The sequence below is a fragment of the Thermobia domestica genome, chromosome 3 (genome assembly GCF_964235325.1).
Source record: "Thermobia domestica chromosome 3, izTheDome1.hap1.1, whole genome shotgun sequence".
Classification (NCBI taxonomy): Eukaryota; Metazoa; Arthropoda; class Insecta; order Zygentoma; family Lepismatidae; genus Thermobia; species Thermobia domestica.
This window is the reverse complement of record NC_137456.1, coordinates 222,994,311-223,015,399: the sequence shown is the minus strand read 5'-3', so window position 1 is coordinate 223,015,399 and position 21,089 is coordinate 222,994,311. Positions and strand designations below refer to the sequence as shown.

General features: G+C 34.4%; 1 protein-coding gene across 1 annotated transcript in view; it reads right to left on the bottom strand.

The window, feature by feature from the left end:
* Positions 1-15,226: 15,226 nt before the first annotated feature.
* LOC145680973 (uncharacterized) overlaps positions 15,227-21,089 on the bottom strand; it is a 233,127-nt gene continuing 227,264 nt past the window's right edge. Inside the window, exon 12 of the mRNA XM_081752191.1 lies at positions 15,227-18,468. Coding sequence (XP_081608317.1) covers positions 16,740-18,468 — 1,729 coding nt within the window. The 3' untranslated portion in view covers positions 15,227-16,739. The remainder of the gene's footprint in view (positions 18,469-21,089) is intronic.

Genomic DNA, 21,089 nt, shown 5'->3' with positions numbered 1-21,089 from the left:
CAACAGTTCAGTGTTTTATTTCAGATATTATCAATACATGAAGTTTCCATATAGATAATTTATGTTAAACAACATCAGTACAATACATACTTATCTCTCTTTCCCCGGTATCTCTTTTCTTATTCTGATTGTTCGTTAGTTATAAAAAGATGCAACCATAATGACAGGATCATTAATCCAAGTTGCCTATATTAAATTATTATTTTATCGGTCGACTTGTGCTATACTATCTGCAAATTATAAAAAAAAAATTACTTAATATGATAGATCGTTCATATTTCAACGTGTATCAAAGATTAAAAGTGATAAAAGTCAATGTAAAACTCTTGTACTTATCCGGTTGTCATTCTCTCTCCAATTTATCTCTTTTCCTTCATAGCTTCAATTGAAGATTTATGTCTTTGGATGAAGACCTAGGTCATAGTCACCGATACTACTGAGTTTTGTTGTAAATTATTCTTTTATAGTGTAGTAATTTGAATGTAAAATTGATGAGACTTATGGATGATGATGTAAAGTGACGGATGAATCTTTCTCCTCCACCTGGTATCTCGTATATATAATAATATTATGATTTTCTTTTTTTCTTTCTTTTTTTTTTTCTTCTGTATTTAAACTCTTTTCTCGAAACCAATTCTGGTATGAACATCATAATATTAATACCAACAAAGTTGAGACGGAACTCCTCAAACTTAAAGAAGTGGATTGTAATATATGAATATAATTGGGACTATCTACCACACTAACCAGTCTTGCAACATTAACGATATGGGCTCCCCTGTAAAATAAATTTCGGGCTTTAAATACATAATAAAAATGTACAGAAACTAAATGAATTACAGTTAGTTAACGCGCATTGCAGCAGATAAAAACACAATTTATTACAATACTTATTAACATTACTAGGCCATATTATTGGAGGGAATTATTAAATCTTTTAGCATATATATTATTGTTATTTTTATATTACTGTATAGGAAAGAAAAATAAGTCTTAGTGCACAAGTATTTTTTATCTGCTGAAAATCTGAAGACTTTGTTTCTTCAATGTAACATAATTTAATAAATATTAATACATGGAGTGATCTGTCGGACTTGAATGTTCGGAAATTGCAATGAACTGAATTTCTGAATTTGATTGTGAAATTGCTTTGAATATAGAAATTTATATTTTGTGCGTAGTAAAAGCATGTTTTAAAGTAGGAAGGAAAACACGATTCCAAGTATTAGACACTTCTGCTTAATGTTTTTTTTTTTTTTTTTTTTTTTTTTTGTGCTTATCGAGTCTTCTTTCTTTCAGTGCTAGCGTAACGGTTTCTTAAATGAGGGAATTCGATTGAAGCAAAACTAACTAAGCATTCTGTTTATGGTAAAATTATTAAAATCTCAGTATCATTCTTTCACTGTCACATTTGTATTTCCTAAAGTAGATTAAAAAATTACTTACACGACAGTAAAAAATATTCACGACAGATTCACTTAAAATTTTTAAGTGAATGGGATTGAAGAAATGTTGTAGATAAATGTTAAGTTGTGACTGGACCAACAGTGAAAGAAAAAAAATATTTGTGCCAAGTGAAATCTTTATTCAAGCACTATTCTTACTTTATTTATTTGTTTATTTATTTATTTATTTATTTTTGCTATCCAACTAGCGCCTCTTCTTTCTACGAAATTCAGTAGCTCCAGTCATCCTCTTTCTAGGTAAGGAATGAGCCAGCAGTGTTCTTCCACCTACTTGTGAGTGAAGCATTTCATTCGGCGCAAATAGAGTTAAAATAATTGGCTTCATTTTAAATAATAATAAGTACATAGTGCAGTGCAGTGTACTTATAACAATTACATAAAATAATAACGCTAATACAACTTTATCTTGTTTATTGAAATATTGTGTGAATTCCAGAGGGACTAACTATAGTGAGGATATTGTATTCAAATGCCTCCTTTTTATGAGCTAAGAGTGACACTACGCAAGCAGCTCAGTCGGCGCCATGTGAACTTTAATATTGTACATAAAACCAATGCTCTAAGAAATTAACTGTTTTGCTTATTTATTAGAAGCAAAACGTGAAAGATTCATGGTGATACTTCTATTCTACGAAGTTTACAAAAACAGTGCAATTTTAGGAAAAAAAATACCAAAATGGAATCAGTATATGGTGAAAAAAAAATTGATGACCTTTGTTTTTGTGTTATTATCAAATTACTCATCACCCAAGCAAACCATGTCTTGGTCAAACACCTCTTACATCGACGCATCATTGAAAGCAATGAACATCGAAAAATCTCGTCCTTCGCGTGTGATAAATCAGCGTCGTTTACCGTTTACGATAAATCCGCGTGGATGACAAAGGGCCAAAAGAGTTTATTTTAAAAAAAGAAATGTTGAATGTACAAAAATGAAGTACTAACATAGTATTTTGAAATCAGAATTTAATGCAGTGATCATTTTTCTTGGTTTGAATAAAAGTTAATTTCAAGAAATATTATTTTTATTGTGCCTAATAATGTAGAAGTGTTGTGTTGTGCAAATGAGTGTTAGTAATTGCATTTTAGTAAAGTAATCCTTCACTTGTGCTAACTGTGTTTTCCTTTTTACAGCAATTATTGAAATATTTTCATTATGTATTGGTTTTGTTCAATACAGTGCAGTAATTAGTGTGGTTTGTATTTCTTTGACTTCCGAAGCTATATGAGACAGTACTCATAGATAAGCCTGGGGTTATTGGGACGATTATCATAGGGAAAGTGTAGATTACATCATTCTTTCATTCTTTTAAATTCTAAAGGTGGAGTAAACCTTCCATATCTTGAATCCTGGGTGTTATTTATTTTGTTTTCGCAACTGGAAAAAGATATACCACGAACACATTTAGTAGAATACTTAAGTTCTAGGTGGTACCAGAGTTCGAATCCCAGTATATTAAGCTAAGGTATCAAATTTTAAGTAAAACAGGGATGTCCGGAAAGGATGAATTCCATTCCCATTTCACATTGTAATGCCAATCGTAACTATAAAGTGCCTATTCGAATCCTGGAAAAATTGTGCCAATTCCTGGTAGAAAGGGGACAATAGATCTCGAACGTGGTATTTGTTACATAGATTGGTCCCCAAATAGGAAACGAATCCAGGATTGTTACATAAATTGTCTTCCTGTCCAGGGACAATTAGGGTCGAAGTCTGGACACGTTACAAAACACAAACAAACTATTTGCTGAGCAAAACAATATATTCACATAAAAAACTACATACGTGTTACAGTTTCGCCAACTAACATTTTGGCTTCATCAGACACCATCTAAGAGAGCGTATAAGACAACATAAGGATGACGTTAGGCTAGAAAGGAACAAAAATGCGGTCTACAAACACGTAAGGGACACGGGACATTCGTTAATTGGAATGAAGTAAAAATTCTAGGCCAGGAAGAAAGAAGCATAGTTAGGAAATGGAAGGGGGCACGGTTTATAGAAATGAAGGGTAAATAAAGCTATGAACTGGAACTCAGGACTGATCATCGACCAACAGTGGAATAGATAGTGTCTGATGAAGCCAAAATGTTAGTTGGCGAAACTGTAACACGTATGTAGTTTTTTTTATGTGAATATATTGTTTTGCTCAGCAAATAGTTTGTTTGTGTTTAAGTATATACAAAGCAAAGCTTCTACTTATGGAAAATATTACGTTACAAAGTCTTTTATAATTTTGTTCATCCTTTACTGTATTTGTACTGCCTTTCATAGTAGACTTAGCTTCAGCATTTTCATATTGGGTTATCCTGATTTCCTGTTGAAATGTATGGCAACACTTGGAGAAAGGAAATCAGTATACTTGTGAGAGAGCCTATATACCTTCAGCAATGTTGGTCAGATTTTGAAACAGTGGACATTCTTAACAACTGCACCAACCTCAGGACAAAATTCAAATTTGGAATTACTTGATATTTTTGTAATTACTTCGACCTACCCATAATAAATAGTTAATACTATCATACAAAATCGTATATCTTTATCATTTATACTCTCATTTAAATACATAATCTTTCAAAAAAAGGGAGTGTCTACAGAGCTCCAAACCGCGATGGACCTTCCTGCATTGCAATCCTTTAAAGCCCTAACATTATGCCACTGCTATTAACATATCCTTTGAAAGCTTTTACACATCTGTAGCACAAGAAAAACTCACTTGTATATTTGACATGGTCATAATTAAACCCAGAGTTAACAAGAATTTAAACTTTATCTTTATAGGTATTTCATATGTGATAGGTCTTTTTATTACTTCTTCATCAGGAAAATTAAATTTTACTAATAATAAAATCATAAGGATATTTAAAAAAGAAGAAGAAGAAGAAGCGGTGTAATTCTCATGAACACAAATATACTAAATGAGCCAATCATAACTAAAAATTTGTAGAGTTTATTAAAAGTTTCACGCTGTCCTCGAGTTGTGAGTTTTATCATTTAATATTTGAAATAAATATGGGTCCTAATTTCCGAATTTTAAGAGGAAAATCTATAATCTTTAGGAAATTAAGTTCTATAATAAGGGTAAAATACAAGAAGAAAAGTATCCCTAGAGAACGCTAGTGACCGCAAACAATCCAACGAATAAACTAATAAAATGACTCATTTGCAAGATACTCTGATAGGGAGATATAATATACTTGATGATAAGAAATTAATTAAGGTAATGTTTCCACACTAAAACTTTTAATTGCCTATAAAATGCTTATTTAATATTTTTCTCTCTTTTAATATTCAAGATATGGAATGGGAAAACGCTGGTCAAGAATCAATTAAATTTCTCACTCTATCTGGAAAATTTAGCTTAGAACTCTGTTAATGTTACTAAATCTTATTCTCAAAAGATAATTACTGTACAAACATTTATGTGCACCTATGTATTATTCCACATGTGTTGATTGTAGTAGATCTGAATGTGTACCATCGCCTCTTTAGCTTCATCATGACATTAGGTAACATCATTCCTTGAAGAGAGTCTAATGTTCATGTATTGACTTCTCCCTGTCTAGTGTTTCTCTTGCAGTTTTCTGGACATGGGTCGTGCACATCGGCGCAAATCTGTCTTCAACATTGGGGGGGGGGGGACGGGTAAGATCATTCCCATATTATATATATATAAGCTATGTTCAAAATATTTATGAAGTTGAAAAACAATGCTGGGAAGGATCAGGGGAGCAGAATTGTCTTCAGTGGCGTATTTAGGAGGCTGTCGAGCTCAAGCCCCCCCCCCCCCCCCGAAATAAATTTGTTAGTATTTCGCACTCCACGTACAAGAATAATCCTTCTTACCATTTCTAAGAATGTCATTGACTTTCCATTTTCTTACGCTCTTTGTTCAGAAATAATACTGTATTTGTCAAATTTCATTCCATGTAAGAACTGCGTCCTTCTGTTCTTTCTTTCGTCCTTTCTACTTTTCTGTTTCTCTTTCTTGACGATACTTTCTTTCATTTCGCCTATCATACTTTATCGACCGTTGTCAGTTGTGATTCAAGTCGGCCGCCATCAGTAACACCAAAACTAAGAGGAATTGATAAGCGAAACTGGTGTTCCACACCAACTTGCACGTATATCAACATGACAGTACTTTAGTTATTATAACAAAGGAAAAATTATATCGTTTAGTTATTTTTAAAAGAAGAAAATGTTTGAATTAAAGAAAATCAAAACGATGGAATAATTAGCCCGGGAAATTAGGAAGGCCAAGAGGATGCTTCCTTTTTCTTGTATGAAGAGAATAAAGGGTTAGATTCACTCCTAAATTTTTGTATCATATCATATAGGATTTATCGGTCTGCAATTCTTGCCATTATAACTTCAATTTATGCATAAATTAAAATATATTTAATTCCCAAACTCAGGTGTGCAATTGCCCACTTCCTTCCTTGTGTTGGGCATAGACCCTCGAAACAAAATCTTAAATACACCATTGGTTGTCTTTAACATTGGGAGGTGGGCAGATTTTGAGGTTTGTTCTAGAGAAGGGAGATGAAACTCGTATTACGGTAGATGAATCTGATCAACTGTTGTAGAGTATATAATATATTAGGCGATGTAGATGAAGTAGTAGTACATATCAGTATTACAAATCACTGCCGTGAACACATTCTGAAATCTGAATACATGCATATTTATAATTGGTATGTTTCTAATTAGGTATCCACAAAGATCAACGTTAAAATTGTTTTATAATAATATAATAATATACATAATGACTTCCCCAAAACTATGAAGAAAGAATATCAATTATGTATGACGCAACAATACTCTTTGAGCAAAATGATGATAATCTCAATAACATTACAGGAATCGTTACAGAAATGTGACGAATATCATATACTCTTTAGTTAACAGATGTAACCTTAAGATTATGGAGAAAAACATTCCAGCAATTGAATTCCTTTCTTTGCTTACGAAGCATCCTCTCTCAAAAGAAAAAATTGGGACACGCGGAAATACGTAGGAACAAACCATGGTTCGAACTAGCAGAGAAGAGAAAACAGGCAAAATTACGTTTTCTACAAAATCCGAATAAAATAGCTCTACAAAATTTCGTAGACATCAGGCGGGAAACTTCGAAAACTTTTAGAACAAAGAAACGTGATTTTTTGAAAGCTAAAATTTAGGAACTTGAAGATAATAGTAAAAACAAAAGCATTCGGGACATGTATAAAGGGATCAACGAATTTAAGAAAGGCTATCAACCTCGTGCTTATATTAAAGAAAGCTGATGGAACAGTTCTCACTGATACAGATAGCATTTTAAATAGATACTTCTTAGACTTAAATAGATACTTAATAGAGACTTCTTTGACAATTTGCTTAACACGCAGTCAAAAACTAATGTGCGTGGAGAAAGGGAGATACACACCGCAGAACCATATATTCCAGAACCCAATCGAATAGAAGTAGAAATCGCTATAAAGAAATTAAAGAAACACAAATCTCCGGGTGTAAACGAAATTACGGCTGCGTTAATTTTAGCTGGAGACGAAAAATTGTGGAACAAGATACAAAAACTCATTCTCCTTATCTGGAACAAAGAAGAATTGCCACAAGAGTAGAAAGAATCAATCATTGTTCCAATTCACAAGAGAGGCGACAAAACTGACTGTAATAATTATCAAGGCATCTCTCTTCTGTCAACATCCTATAAAATCCTCTCAAACATTCTGTTAGCAAGATTGACACCATACGCAGATGAAATTATTGAAGATTATCAGTGTGGATGTAGACGAAATCGATCAACTATCGACCAAATATTTACCATTCGCCAAATACTCCATAGAAGTGGGAATACAGTACCCCGGTACATCAACTATTTATTGATTTTAGAAAGGCTTACGACTCGGTTAGGAGAGAAACATTGTACAACGTTCTTACAGAATTTGGAATACCGAGAAACAATTAGATCAATTAAGGCATGTTTAAATGAATCCCAAAGTTAAGTCCGGGTAGGACATTTTTTGTCCGCGAGCTTTCACGTCGAAAATGTCCCGAAACAAGGAGATGCGTTGTCGCCATTATTATTCAACTTTGTCCTGGAATACGCTATAAGGAAAATCAAAGATAGTAACCAGGGCCTAGAGCTGAACGGTCTTCACCAGGTTATGCGTACGCTGATGATGTAAATTTAATAGGGGATGATAGGAGAACAATAGAAAGAAATGCAGAGGTCTTATTAAACGCTTGCAGGGACAAGGGCTTAGAAGTAAATGCAGAGAAAACTAAATACATGGAAGTTCGTCGAGACCGTAATACGGCAAATTATGAATGCGTTAAAATATTAAATAATACTTTTGATAAAGTGGATACTTTCAAATATCTAGGATCAATATTAACAAACGAAGATCATATTCACGAAGAAATTAAATGTCGACTAAAAACAGGGAATTCGTGTTATTATTCAGTTCTAAATCTCTTGTCGTCGCGAATTCTGTCGAGGAATTTGAAGCTTAAAATATATAAAACGATAATCATACCTGTTGTTCTGTATGGTTTCGAAACATGGTCGCTTACTCTGAGGGAAGAACATAGACTGAAAGTATTTGAGAACAAGATGCTCAGACGAATATTCGGACCCAAGAGGAACGAGAATGGGGAATGGCGGAAACTTCATAATGAGGAACTACGTAAATTATATGGACGATTCTTCAAATAGATGAAATGCGCATTTACTTAAAAAAAAAAAAAGGTTCTACTGACGTTGGATGGTCTATGTACTCTTCGTGTGCTAGGGCCTAGGGGAGAGGAGGAAATAAGATTTCATATCAGGTTACGTCACGCACAGTCGCAAGCCTTCATTTTCATTAAAAATGGAAAAGCCAAGAGAAACGAATTTCATCTCACTTTCCTTTGTGGCAGTCGGACACAAATCATCACACTTATCTGCAAAAAGCACTTTTCAAATCGGATAATTAGGAGAGCCTCTAGTTCCAATGTTGGAGGGGAGGGGGGCATGTCTCCTCATTCCCTTGGAATTTGTGCCCGTACCTACAGCTGAGACAACTTTCCAGCATGAGGAGAGGGGCATATCCTCTTCTGGCATTTATTGCAATTTATACCCAAGTAGGGGAAGTGGAATCAATACATATTGGTGAAACTATTAAACTCACTACAGCACAAAGTTCAGTTTGAAATACTACAGAATACGATTCTTTTTTTAAAAAAAATGGAAAAGCCAAGAGAAATCAATTTCATCTTACATTCCTTTATGGCAGTCGGACACAAATCATCACACTTATCCCAAAAAGCACTTTTCAAGTCAGATTATTGGGGGGGACAATCCCCCAAGGTCCAAGATTGGGGGACATGTCCCCCTCGTCCCCCCGGAATTTGCGCCAGTGGTCGTGCATCTAGATCTCTGTAACAGGGATCATCTTTCCCTAATCACTGAGGGTCTGTCTGTTCCAGTTCAATTTATCTTTCTCGCTTCAGCTTGGAGCATGCTGATTTGCAAACATTTCGAGAGCTCCTTGAGCTTAATCCTCCAAATGTTTTCTTTTGATATGGTGCTGATCTGTTCGAGCTATTATCGATATACTGCCCTTGATTCAGTTGCTAAATGCTGAGGCGACGATCCATGATGGCTTTCCTTAATTCTTTGGCATATTCTTGCCACTTTTAATTTGAATCCAACTGGGGTGAATCTCCAGCGATTCGCATTCTTTGAATTAATGCTAAATACCAATCTTTGAAGCGACAAATTGGAAAGACTATGTAGTCTCTTAGTAAGCGGACCCATATGACTACTGTGGAACATAGGGTTCTTTCAATAAATGGTCGCTATATATGTCGACTCTATTAGTAAACAAGGCTTTCGAGACTAACTCCATAGAGATAGCTTTACACCTTCGGATCGACACATTTCTTCTGTCTCTACTTATTCACAGTGTTTTGTAGAATTTAATTGCTTTCACAGACCTATACCAAGGGAAACTCTTTATACTTCCCTGGCACTAATACTGAACTACTAAGACGTTTCGTTCACAGCTCTCGAGTTTGATTCTGCTTTACGTGAGTCGTTCAACGCTGCACCAGGGATTGATTGTATGTTATACGATGGAATTGTGCAAAGTCTAACGCGATATTTAGCCAGCATTATTACTGCTGTTTTATCGTATCTGGTCACAGGAAACTTTCTCCTCCCTTTCGATGGCCTCAGACTGGTTTCTCCTGAAAAACAAAAAAGACGCTATAATTGTCATAAGCTATAGACCCATTGTTCCCATGAGTTGAGTCTATAATCCCTTTAAACGCATAGTGAACAAGCGCCTGGTAAAGTATTTAAATTCATATTTTATGTTGAGCAACTTTTCCTAATGAATTTGCTATTTTAGGTTGCTACAGATGTTTTCAATAATCTCGAAAGCTAGATTCAAGAAGCTTATTTCCATCGTCAGCACATTGCTGGTATATTGTTCGATTTATAGATGGCCTGGGTCACAATTTAGCATTAGAGAATTTTGAAACAGTCATACGACTGGGGTCTTTGTGGCTTCAAAGTTCTTTGTGTTCGTACATAATCTCCCTGGATGATCATTGTGTTTTTTTTTTTTTTTTCTTGGAGTGATTTCTAAAGGAAGATAATGATTCTCAAGGCATTGTTCCTATAGTGTCACACTGTTTGTTGTTGCCATCGACAATGTTCTGCCGTAGATCTGGGCTTCTGTTTGTGGTACACTCCACGTTGCTGGTCTCGTCATTTGTTGCCGTTTCATATATCTTCCTGTATTACTCGACAGGTTCAACTAACGTTAATTTCGATTGTTTCCTAGTCGAATGAGACAGGCTATCAATTTTCTACTAAGAAAACCAGTGTGTGTACTTTTACAGCCAACAACCTTCCCTTCTTGGTCTGCACTTTATCTAGTTGGAAGTTGTCTCTGTGTTGATACTGTCTTGTTTCTGAGTTAAAATGTTTCATTGCCGCTTAGCATGGGCATCACACATTCATTTCCCACCGCACCTGCGGGTGCTCATCATATTGTTCTCTTACGATTATACCGTAGTTTAATTCATTCAGATTAGACTATTGTTTCATTCCTTATACTTCGTTTCGTTCGTCTCTTTTGAGTGGTTTGACACTGTTCATCACATGGACTTTCAGCACTAGTCTTGTTGTACACTTGATCTTGAAGCGAACGAACCACTATCATTACGAGAGAGTTTTCCAAAATTATTTAACCGATGCATAGTGTTGATGAATACTCCTGCAGTTTTCTTTTACATTGACACGAGACTTACACCCGAAATGCAGCGCTTTGTCAGGGAAAGACTCCCACGATACGTTCGTGCCCACGTCTATTTATTTGGTACAACTTTGTGCTATTCCAATATTGTTGTCGCCAAGATTGTCAGACTTCGGTTGTCGTCCCCTCTCACTAAACAGCATACAAATGGCCAAGAAATGCCAGAGAAAGTTTGGAGCGTTGGTATAATAACACCAACAGTTCCAGAGATGAAAACTGAATTAGTTATGCCTTTGTCAGCTCAAACTTTAGTCTGCTTCCTCTGTGCTCAGTAGTCACTGGTGAATTAACCGCAGTTAAGTTTTTGTCTCGATTTCAATTATCACTACGTCGTACGCTTATTTCCCCTGGATTGTAATGCTTTTCTGGAAGACTGCTGCGGAATGTATTTAGTACACACACTTGCGCAAAGCATTCTTATGAGGTAACATTAGCTACAACAACAGGGCTGATTCATTGTTATCTGCTGGGTGCTATTGGCATTTGAAGAAATAACTGTACCGATAATCCCGTTGGTAAATGTTGTACTTGCGTTCCAATTTGCTCCAATATCTGTAGATATTTCGTTCAATAGCAAGCGAATTGGAACTAGGAGAATGAAAATAAGCTTTATTCTACAAACTATAAGACCTATTTTGGGCAATTGGGAGACGTTGTTGGGCGCTAGTGGCCGAGATAAACTAATCTTGAGGCGTTCGTATATTAGGTACTCTCATCTTGTACATTTATATTTAGAATGTGGCACCAACCGTCTGTAGTGTTGATCTAAGTAAAGACTATATCGTCTCCCTGAGTATTTGGTACAGTCTTGTGATATATCTGAAATACTCAGACCATACAGATAATTTATGCTTGTCTTACGTTCTTTGAGACTTATTGTTTTAGTTTCTGCCTGTTTTATCATTACTATTATTATTATTATTATTATTATTATTATTATTATTATTATTATTATTATTATTATTATTATTATTATTATTATTATTATAGTTTATTTTGTAGTTATTATTTCATATTTGTTATTTATTATTTTATGCTTTTAACGACCTCTCTTTTAATTTTTATCTTGGTTAACTTATTGTTATGATTTTATATTTCATCGACTTTTATTCTGTATTCTTATTTAGTTGTCATGTTTGTTTATTATTGCTTTTATGTTTGAAAGTCTGTCAATAAGTAGATTTCAGCAATTGACCTTTTCGTGACGGAGACAAATAACTTCGTCGCTGACGTTTCTATTAAATCTCCAATCTATTAATTAATTTAATTTGCTCTAATATCATATTCTTATACCAAAAACAGATTAAACAATTGTTATTACCCTAAGTAGCATCTTTGTTTAACATTACGAACTTATGTTCACTAAAGATTAGCAATAAGCTATTTTCTTCATATAAAACAAATATGAATAAAATTTAATTATTTATTTATTTAATAATTGAATTATTTAATTATTTATTTTCATCCAATGTTCTGTGAGTGTAACATTTATCATATATTACTACTTTTTGAAGTACTTTGCAATTTCAGTAAACTTATAACTGTCACCAGGTTATATAATTATTTTTTGTGGATGCTCTGTATAGTTTGGAAAGACAGAAATAATCCTTCAGTTTATATTATATTTCTGCGACGCAAATAATAATTATAATTTCTTTTCTTCAGTGGGAACTGCTAATAATTCAAATTCTTTCCCACGAATCAAGAACAAAAGAGTCTTTCATCGTTCACTCATACATATACCTGAAACGTTTTTTCACCGTGAGAGAATTTAGTGAGTAACAAAGACCACATTCATTATCTGAACTACATATATTGTATTTCTATTACTTGGATCCTCAGTGTTTCTTCCTTACTCATTAACATACAAAGACTACGTTCTATAGTTATTTAGAACTAAATTAAGTGCTTTCTTCAATTATTTATGGAAATACTGCGACAGGCCAGAGCAGACCAGACCACAGGCGCCAACCATATCATTAAGTCCCTTTTTATTTCCACGTTATCACGCTCGAACTACTCACCCCTCCTTATGCATTGTGGCCAGTAAACTGTAAATTAACGCAAATTTTTTCGACATTTAATTTGCATATCCATACAGGTACCTTAACCTGATTTCCTTTTAAAATGAACTACCAACATTGACCAGTCGGTCAACCCAGCTCACACCTAGAGCACCTGCACTCTAGGAATTTTTCTCCGTGTGTGAAGATAGCCATCTCATTTGTGAAATTTTCTACAGAATTAAGTAAAGATGCACACGTTTAGTGACCGGTCAAGGATCGGTACAGCGGCTAGCCCCCATTTAGTGAAGTCCCGGGTCCGCAGATACTGTGAGCATAAGTAGTAAACGGGTTCTCCAATGTCATAATTCTACATTGTGACTATCTGTATTTGTTCTGCTGGATACGGATTCTTCTCGCAGCAGCTAGGAACTTACGTCTTGGGATTAATTTAGTGTTACCCTACAGTGTTAACCCCCACATGCATAAGTGAGTGGTGTGAGCAAATTATTTCTGGTGAATCCCAAATATAATCTTTCATTCATCTATATGCGTGATACAAAGGGCTATTATCTCGAGAAATGTGAAGTGTAATTCTGTTTGTGGAAATAGTCAAATGTCTATTCTCATATCAGTGTTTACTGTTGTGATTGTTTTTCTTATATATATATTTACACATAGTGCATGTAATAAATAAGCATAGCATTATTCCATTTAATGTGTTTTCGTTGCATGTGTGAATGATATTTTTGTGTGTCGTGGTCTGAGCGATTGTCTGGATGTCCGTTAGGATTTCGAGACGAGACATTTGAACCTCTCGGTGCTTGATGCTCATCTGATTGTTGAGTCCTGAGGGCGATCCGGGAAAAGTTCTGTAATCCCTTTTTGGAAATGTTCTTTGATGTCTTAACCAGGTAAGTTCAGATGTCCTGAAAGTACTTGTTGATGGGACAGTGTATGTGTGTGTGTGTGTGTGGGGGGGGAGCAGATCCGGAAAGCTGTTACAAACTTATGTCACTTTTGACTTATCTAAGTAGATTTCCTTGCAATACTTCGTTAATGTCTTAACTGTACATATTCTGAGATTTATTTAATATATATGTATTTCATTTTTGAAAAGTTTTCTGCTTAAAACAATAAAGAAAAATAAAAGAAAACAGTACTGCAATTCTTCATTTCACTTCGAATTCAGCATGAAAAGGAACATGAAGTTAGCATGTATGGACCATTTTCATGACGACCGTAATAATGACAAAAATAGTTATTATAAGTAGCAAATATTATATATCGATATCTAGATATAAAATTGCCTGAAGTAAAATCATACAAATATATTTGACTTTATTATTATTAGTGATAAAAGTAATCGATAATTGTTTTTATCATTAACAATTATATAAGTAAAGAGAAGGCGTACTTACATAATTGTTAATGATAAAAGCATACCGAGGGGGATACGGTGGCTCAGTGCTACAGAGCTCTAACCTCTGGTCTAGGAAGTCTCTGATTCAATTCCCAGCCAAGTAAATTTGTGGTGAATAACATTCCGTCTGTGGATTTTCTCGGGTTACTTCCGTTTCCTCCCACTTTCTCATAACCACTCACTTGCCTTTATCATCGTGTCCCTTAGCCTAAAGGGCATAATCGTGGGACGTTAAATTGAAGTACTTCGTTTCATTTGAAAGCATACAGAAAAATTTAATGCACGATTTCAAAGCTTTCAGTACTACGGTTTCATCATCAAAACATAGGGAAAGGAACGCAAAGGAGGAAAAGCAAAGAATATCCAATCGAGACATATAGTAGTTGGCTGTGTTAAAATACCTATATAAAAAAATTGAACAAAATACAAGTATAAATATTGAACGTAACAAGAAGCTAAAACAGACCTAAAACAAAAGGATTAGTTACTTATTTTTTATTGTGTAACGCGTCGTTCAAATTTATTTTCATGTTTGAATAAGTTCTTATATTGTTCGTAGACCCCTATGCTTGTACAGTCAGAAACAATATTAAGTATATGTTGAAGGTATAAGAAATGATAGATCCAACCTATACTTAATATTATTTTTGAATGTACATGATTAATATATTTCCATGTCTTTGATATTAATAGTGAATATAGAGTAACTGGTTGATATATTACTAGCAACGTTCATTTATTCCATATAACTATGTATTTTTCGCAACTTTGATGATAGTTTTCCCATGCTATCTCGGTGTGTTACATTGCGTGTTTTCAAAATTTATTTTAATGTGAAACGATGGGACGACGATGGGACGAAGTGGTATGGTGCAAAATATTTTATTATGTTCTTATAACATTAAAAATATGTATTCTTCTTTTATTTATTTATTTATCAAGGGCAATATTTTTGATGAGGTATAGAGTATTTGATATACTTGAGAGTAGGGTGTATTAAACTTAACAAAAATACTCATCGATAATTTGAAATATAAATATTTTATTCACATTATTTCTTCACTTAGCTTTTAAAATAAATATGTATATTTATAGTTTTGTTTTGTTTGTAACATAAAAATCTTTCATCATCACCATTATGTAGCGATAAAAACGTGTTAGACAATAATGCAAACATTGCACATATATATTCTTTTCCTGATATATACATATAGATAACAGTTTATCTCGTATTCTCTCATCATAACACATCACACATAATATTCGTTTTAAACATAGTACTATTTTGACACATAATATTCTTTCTTTTTCCCATACAAGACGACTAGCAAAAGAGGACTAGATTTATATACGCAGGTCTTATGTCATAGTTATATATAGCAAGCGGAGCTAATCTTTGGTTGTTGTAGACAATCACAATATAAACAAGTAAATAGGAAAACAAGAGCAAACATAGATACAAGGTTAAGTAAAACATTAAAAGTTATTCAAATAAGTAACGAAGCAATTATTCTTAAAGCTAATATTTTAAATTACAGTCAGCATTTTTAAAAGAAAAATTTTCTGAACATGGTATAACTTAAGAAAACCATATGCAGATACTCATTTTTAACCAAGCATACATTGCACTTTAACTACTCTTGTGATGTATAGTCCAACTTAATATAATATTTATATTAAAAGTAGCTTGAAAGTTACAAATAGGATTGAATACTGTTCTGGTGAGCTTTATTTTATGATTTCAATAAATAGACAACATCCAATATAAGTTTGCAGTTTACTCCATAACAACAAAGTCTTATTTTATTGATTTCAGTATATCACACAGTACATAAAATAGTTTTTCGCTAGCTGCCGATATATTTAACGGTAGTCATAATAATATCACATACATTTTCTTGAGACCATTCTTAATATATTTATAAATTCAGCAACTTGTATTATTATTTATTTCTGTCCTCACATGACTAACTCAGGACTTAAGTATTCTTTGTTTGGTATTTTAAAGTGCAGTATTTCCTGAAACCATCGTATTTACAATACAATTTACAACCTTTTACGATAATTGAAAATACATTTCAACTTTATAAGTAAGTATACAAAAGACTAGACATTTTTTATCACGTTATTTTTCTATATTGAACATGATTTATATTTATACTATCATGATTTTCCCATTTGTTTTCAATTTTGAAGAAAGAGGAACCTAACTCTAGATAAAACTTATTTCAAAAGCAAATACTTCAACTTTTATAATCATTCAAGGTTTGAAAAGAGTAAAACAGTAAATTCATCCCTTAAGGAGAAAGGAAGGACCACTGGCAAACAAATGCAACAACACGAATTTCTTCTTTCATTAATCATGAAAATCGCATCAGTATTGTAGTGCATTTTCCCCTGAGTTACGATCATGCAAATTTTGTAATCAAGTGAAGAACAAATATTGTAATGTGCATTCATACTTTGGCATATACACAATTTATGACATCATTTTTTAAAAATAATTTTACATTCAATCCAAACTAAGGAAGGAATTAGTTATACAAAAGTTTCAGGATCTTTAGGATCACTAGCGATAATTTCACGTCTTTTCCACACTGTTCCCTGAGTACGTTTAGGTCCTCTAGAAGCACTTGTAGTTTGCTCAGTGGTAGTTGCACTCGGAGTACCAATCCCTTCCTCTTCTAACGCCGTTACATCCGGTATATGAGTTGTTAAATGTTTGGTGCCCGTATATCGTCTTCGATGATATTTTTTCTTTTCTTCAGAACCAGTACCAGTCTTTGATTGAGTCTCTGGTGTACTTGTTGGAGTTATTTCTTTTACAGTTGTAGCAGCTTTAGTACTTTTCATCATTCTTTCTAAATCAGCTGTTCTAGAACGGATCACTCCACCGGCAGTAATTGTTGCACCTTTGGTTTCTTTAGCATGCACTTTGGTATCTGATTTCTTCACTACAGTAGATCCTGTAACCGATGGACTTGTGGATGCTTTGTATTTTTGCTGTTGTTGCTTCTCACTGATCGCTGATGCTGACGCAGACTGTTTTAGGGCAGAAGTAGAAACTGTAACTTTCTGTTGAGCAGCGATTGTTTCTTTTCCAATCACTATTGACGCCTTTTGTGGATTAGGTTTCGTTGTGAAGGATATCCTGGCAGTTGTTGTAATTTCTTCTGGGAAATAAGTTTTGGAATCATGAGCTGAAGGAGAAGTAGGAGGAGAAAGAAGAGTTGGTGTAGATGCACCAGAATGCCACGATGGAGGAGAACCAATGCTTAATGGTGTACTTGGGCCGGAAGTATACATAGGATCACTTGACGGTGTATTTCTTAAACTTGGTGCCGAGGTTACTTCTGTTGATGATCCTCCTATAGCTGAATCATAGCTCTGTTTTGAAGACACGATTGAACCCCCTTGATGCAACGATATAACACCGGTTATTGGGTGCCCTATTGACGAATCACTACTTTCTGAACGTCTGCGATGATGCTCTTGAGCAGTTCTTCCACCAGGTGAACTAAACACTGATGAACCTGATGATTCCTGACCCCCACTAAGAGAGATACCTCCGCTTTCATATGTTTTAACAACAAACGGAGACGTAGCATGGCGATTATCAATGTATAAAGTACTACGGGCTATCCTTGCCAAATCACTATCTTCACTTCTTTCACTATCCTCGATAAATGGAATGTCTGAATCGTCCAAACTTAGTGCAAAAGACGTTGCAATTGCACTGGTACTGCTGCTACTAGGTAAACTGGAAGCAAGTGGTGGTCCCGTAGACGCTTGTAAGGGTACAGGAATCTTCAGACTAGCTGTTATTACTCCACTGTTATCAATTACTGGGGAACTAAGTCTTCTACCGGGTGATTCTGGGACCTTAAGTGTCTGATCAGATCCACTTCTTTGACGTGGCTCGAACTTAGATTCGATGACACTCTCACTTACAACTATTGGACGGACAACACCTTGTGAATCGTGCCTACTTTCTTCTGTGGAAGCTGAACGACTCTTTCCCGTATCTGCATCTTCAGATTCATCTCTTCTACGTACACCACTTTTATCAGGTCTTCTTCTGCTGCTTGTAAAGTCATCTTTTCCCAAGTCTCCATGGCTGCTCTTATCTCGCCGTCTATGCCCGATGTCAGGATCATGACTATGTCGATGGAACCATCTTCCAGTACCACTAGAATCAGTATCCTCTTTTCCTGTGCTACTTGTACTGTCCTTTTTCTTCGCCCTGTCTCGCCCACGATCTTTGTGACTAAAAGAAAGAAATATAACAAAAAATTAGAAGAAAGGTAAGAAAAAACTAAACGTTCTTTTACAAGTATGCGTTAAAAATACTTAACATAAATTCTCAGCAAGATTTAGGCTGGATACAAAACAAAATGAAAAAAGTACTGGTACCTAGGTACTTAGAAAAGGATATATTAGAGTACTATTCATTCTGTCATCGAAAATACTATACTTTGAAAAAATAAAATGTGCAAAATAAACACAATATTAACCAATGATGTGCATTGTAGAGGCAAGTCTCAATCTTCCATTAAGTTCAACCTCAGATTATCACTAATTTCAACGTATATCTCTTTAATCTAGAAAAAGATAAACATTATGTTTCATAAAAAAAAAATCTTATGAAAGTTTCACGGAACATTATTTACAGTCGGAAAGAAGGTTCACTTCTTACTGACACGTTTTAACTTTAAGAGGTAAAAATGATGCAGAATCCTCAGAAACATTTACTCCCTAATATATCAAAATTCAATATTTTTGTTTGTGTGTTTGTTTTTCAACAAAAAAGTATCGTGCATATACAGAGTGGATAATTTATCTTGATACGCCCTTGTAACTTTTAAATTAATAGACAAAAAACACTAAAGTTTCGTACCGTGGAAAAATGGGCAGGGGAATATCATTTGGTATACTTTGTGATACCACGAGATTAACAGTGTTGCCAATCCAATATAAAGTTATATTTTTTCATATTGTACTACGTAAGCTTATTACACATTTCAAACCTAGGTGTATATATTAAACGAAAACATGCAATGTCACGTTTATTATTTCGTGTTGCAAAATACGACGCTCTAGTATCACAAATATCTAAATTTTGGTGGCCTCTACAGCAGAAAGAACGCAAGTGAGACGAACGAGACAACGAATATCCACATGATATAACGGATTTTGTAGTTAGAAGGAATTAAAAATCTGATATTTTAAAAAGGTTTTGTTTCGAGAAACTCCTTAGATTCAAGACACCTTATCCAACCACGAAGATGGTTCCTAATAGAGGTAAAGATCATAACGTAGTTTACTACAGCAATTTGATATCTCAAGCTGTTCTGGAACTACGATAAAAACTGGTATAAAAACGCTGCTTAAAATTATATAATACTGACAAGTAAACCTTACGTTTGGGTGAATCGAGTTGCTGACTGAGACACATATGAGCAAGTAGTACTAAATGTGGGCAGTATTTCAGTGAAGTTGTAGGTGCGAAGCTCCAGGGGCTTAGGAGATACAGCTATCAGAACATCATATGGAAGTACAGAATAGTATTCATTCAGTTGGAGGTAAAAACCCTGTAAGACCTCTTGTAACGACAAAAGGTGAATAACAAATATATGGGTACGTATTAGGACTAGGGGGAAGTCGTATAGTAAGGGTGTACCTGACGGCGGCCATCTTGAAATCCGCCATTTTGAATTAAGGTTAAGTTTTTTAAAATAGGAATAGGGTCATGTGATACATGATTTAAGGCGCAAATTTAATCAGAAGAACAATGGTGACGTTAATTTTGATTTACGCGCAATTGGTAAAAAGTTACAGGGGAATTAAATATTGTTGCAGCATATGTATTAGTCCTTTACCCCACTTTGTAAATTTTGTGTTAATGATAATAATTAAATAAAAAGCAGGTGGATAAATATTAGGCCTATGGTAAGAGTTGTCCTGATGGTGGCCATGTTCAAATCCGCCATTTTGAATCAGACAAAAGTTTTAAACAAAACACGTAACAGTGACACCTTATTAATAGCAAATTTTACCATAAATCCAACGGTATAACCATTTTTGCTTTATCATTAACCAGCATTTGTTACGCCACCATTGTATTTCTTATTAACTTCTAGCCCGAAGTCATATATTGCATTGTCCTATTCCCATTTAATTTTGTGCTGGTTAATGATAGAGCAAAAATGGTTATACCGGTGGATTTATGGTAAAATTTGCTATTATAAGGTGTCACTGTTATACGTTTTCTTTAAAACTTTTGTCTGATTCAAAATGGCGGATATGAACATGGCCGCCATCAAGGCAACTCTTACCATAGACCTAATATGTATCCACCTGCTTTTTATTTAATTATTATCATTAACACAAAATTTACAAGGTTGGGTAAAGGACTAATACATATGCTGCAACAATATTTAGTTCCCCTGTAACTTTTTACCAATTGCGCGTAAATCAAAATTAATGTCACCATTGTTCTTCTGATTAAATTTGCGCCTTAAATCATGTATCACATGACCCTATTCCTATTTTAAAAATTTAACCTTAATTCAAAATGGCGGATTTTAAGATGGCCGCCGTCAGGTATACCCTTACTATATGACTTCCCCCTAGTCCTAATATGTACCCATATATTTGTTATTCACCTTTTGTCGTTACAAGAGGTCCTACAGGGCTTTTACCTCCAACTGTATGAAGACTATTCTGTACTTCCATATGATGTTCTGGTAGCTATATCTCCTAAATCCCTGGAGCTTCGCACCTACAACTTCACTGAAATACTGCCCACATTTAGTACTACTTGCTCATATGTGTCTCAATCAGGAACTCGATTCACCCAAACGTAAGGTTTACTTGTGAGAATTTTTA